This window comes from Tremella mesenterica (assembly GCF_000271645.1).
Source record: "Tremella mesenterica DSM 1558 unplaced genomic scaffold TREMEscaffold_4, whole genome shotgun sequence".
Lineage (NCBI taxonomy): Eukaryota > Fungi > Basidiomycota > Tremellomycetes > Tremellales > Tremellaceae > Tremella > Tremella mesenterica.
The window spans coordinates 1,852,809-1,854,498 of record NW_006711228.1 but is presented as its reverse complement, the minus strand read 5'-3'; the positions used below and the strand labels follow the sequence as shown (position 1 = coordinate 1,854,498).

Below are 1,690 nucleotides of genomic sequence, written 5' to 3'. Positions count from 1 at the left end.
GTGAGAATGTAAAGGACAAATAATAAAGATGAATGAAACAACCCGAAGAAGGATTTCATAGACATAGAGGAAGGAAACGATCAAGAATGAGAGATTTTAACTCACCTCCCCCCATTTACCTCTTCCAGGCATCCAAGCTTCCATATCGTATTTCCTACACGCACTAGCTCCTAGTTCTTCCGTCGGCATGTCGAGGATCCTAAATATGAGCATGAGAACATTGATCGATTGGTTTTTGTTAACTCCCAATGATGATTTTCCACCATCGTTCTACAACCCCGCAACCCCGTACCCTACCTATCCCATGAGTCCTGCTTCCTCAGTCTACTATGATCCTACTCTGGCACCCGTCTCACGAGCTTTGTTCTTCATGAGAAGAGCCATATTCTCTCCTCCCACATACTCACTCCATTTCATAGACAGACGCTTGTTACACCGCCGCCAGGAGTTGATGTTCTGCAACACACGGGCATCCCAACGTTGACGAATTGAGAGACCAATCGTCGGACGATGGACGGGCCAGTGTCCGACAAGTAGAAAAAGATTGGTGAAAAGGATATGATGAGAAGGAACTCAAGATTAACTCACCTCACACTCAACCCTAACCCCTTCGCTACCTCCTTCTGCACCTCTTTCATCTCTTCCATCATCCTTTCACTTTCTTCCACAGCCCCTTTTGTGACCGCAAAAAGCTCCACTTTGGTAAACCAATGTACCCTATACAATCCTCTTGTATCAGTCCCTCTTGCTCCTGCTTCAGCTCTGTAAGCTTTCCCTACACCTACCACTTTCCTAGGGAGTTGATCAAGTTGTAATATCCGATCAGCGAATAACCCCGCCAAAGGGATTTCAGCCGTTCCAGCTAAACATAACCCTGGGGAAGTCGGAGGAGTTTGAAGTCTGTATATCTGATCAGGTTGTCCAATTACTTCCTTATCATTATTCTCAACTTTACCCCTGCGTCCTTCAGATGCTTCAGTCACTGCATCAGGCTGAGTTTGTAGATGAACACCTGCTTGATCTCTCGGTTGAAAACCACATCTCCAAGCTAAATCATCTTTCACAACATCAGGTGTTGAAACAGGTGTGAAACCATGTTTGACAGCTATCGAAATTGAATATTGAATTAAACTTTGTTCCAATAATGATAATTGTCCAATTAAAAAAGGCCAAGAAGATCCTGTCGTTGTAGTCATAGCTTTATTATCCAACCAACCTAATTTCTCACAAATATATAAATGATCTCTTTTCTCGTCTCTCTCCATTGGGGTAGGTCCGAATTGTTCTATCACTCTTGCATTCTCTTCACTACCTATAGGAGAATCGGGGTGAGAAAAGCTAGGTAAGAGAAGGGCGAGTTCGAGGAGTTCATCTTCGGTAGAAGATAGATTAAGCGTATATTCTTGTATCCTAGCTTTTAACTTTTTAGCTTGTCTGACAAGTTCTGATGTATCCCCAAGTTGGTTTTTTATCATGGATGAGATATCTTTTTGTTTGTTTCGGACGGAATCTAGTTTCTGAAGGAGAAGAAGTTGGGTGTCGCGGAGACGAGACAAGTGGGCTAGATGGTCGGGTCGAAGAGGCGCTCGACGGGATAAGGCGTTTTGTTCGGTGAGAGAGGGGTCGGAAAGGAGACGGGAATAGTCTAGTCGAGGTTTGGGTAAGAAAGACGATATATGGGGGTCTGTTC

The 1,690-nt window shown here is 44.1% G+C and overlaps 1 protein-coding gene across 1 annotated transcript; it reads right to left on the bottom strand.

The window, feature by feature from the left end:
• Positions 1–96: 96 nt before the first annotated feature.
• On the bottom strand, positions 97–1,670 carry TREMEDRAFT_30232 (uncharacterized protein; the record flags this gene model as incomplete). The annotated part of the gene is made up of 3 exons (XM_007003846.1): positions 97–199; positions 589–928; positions 1,013–1,670. Coding segments are annotated over 3 exons (1,101 nt in total), but the record flags the coding sequence as incomplete, so codon positions are not given.
• Positions 1,671–1,690: the final 20 nt, after the last annotated feature.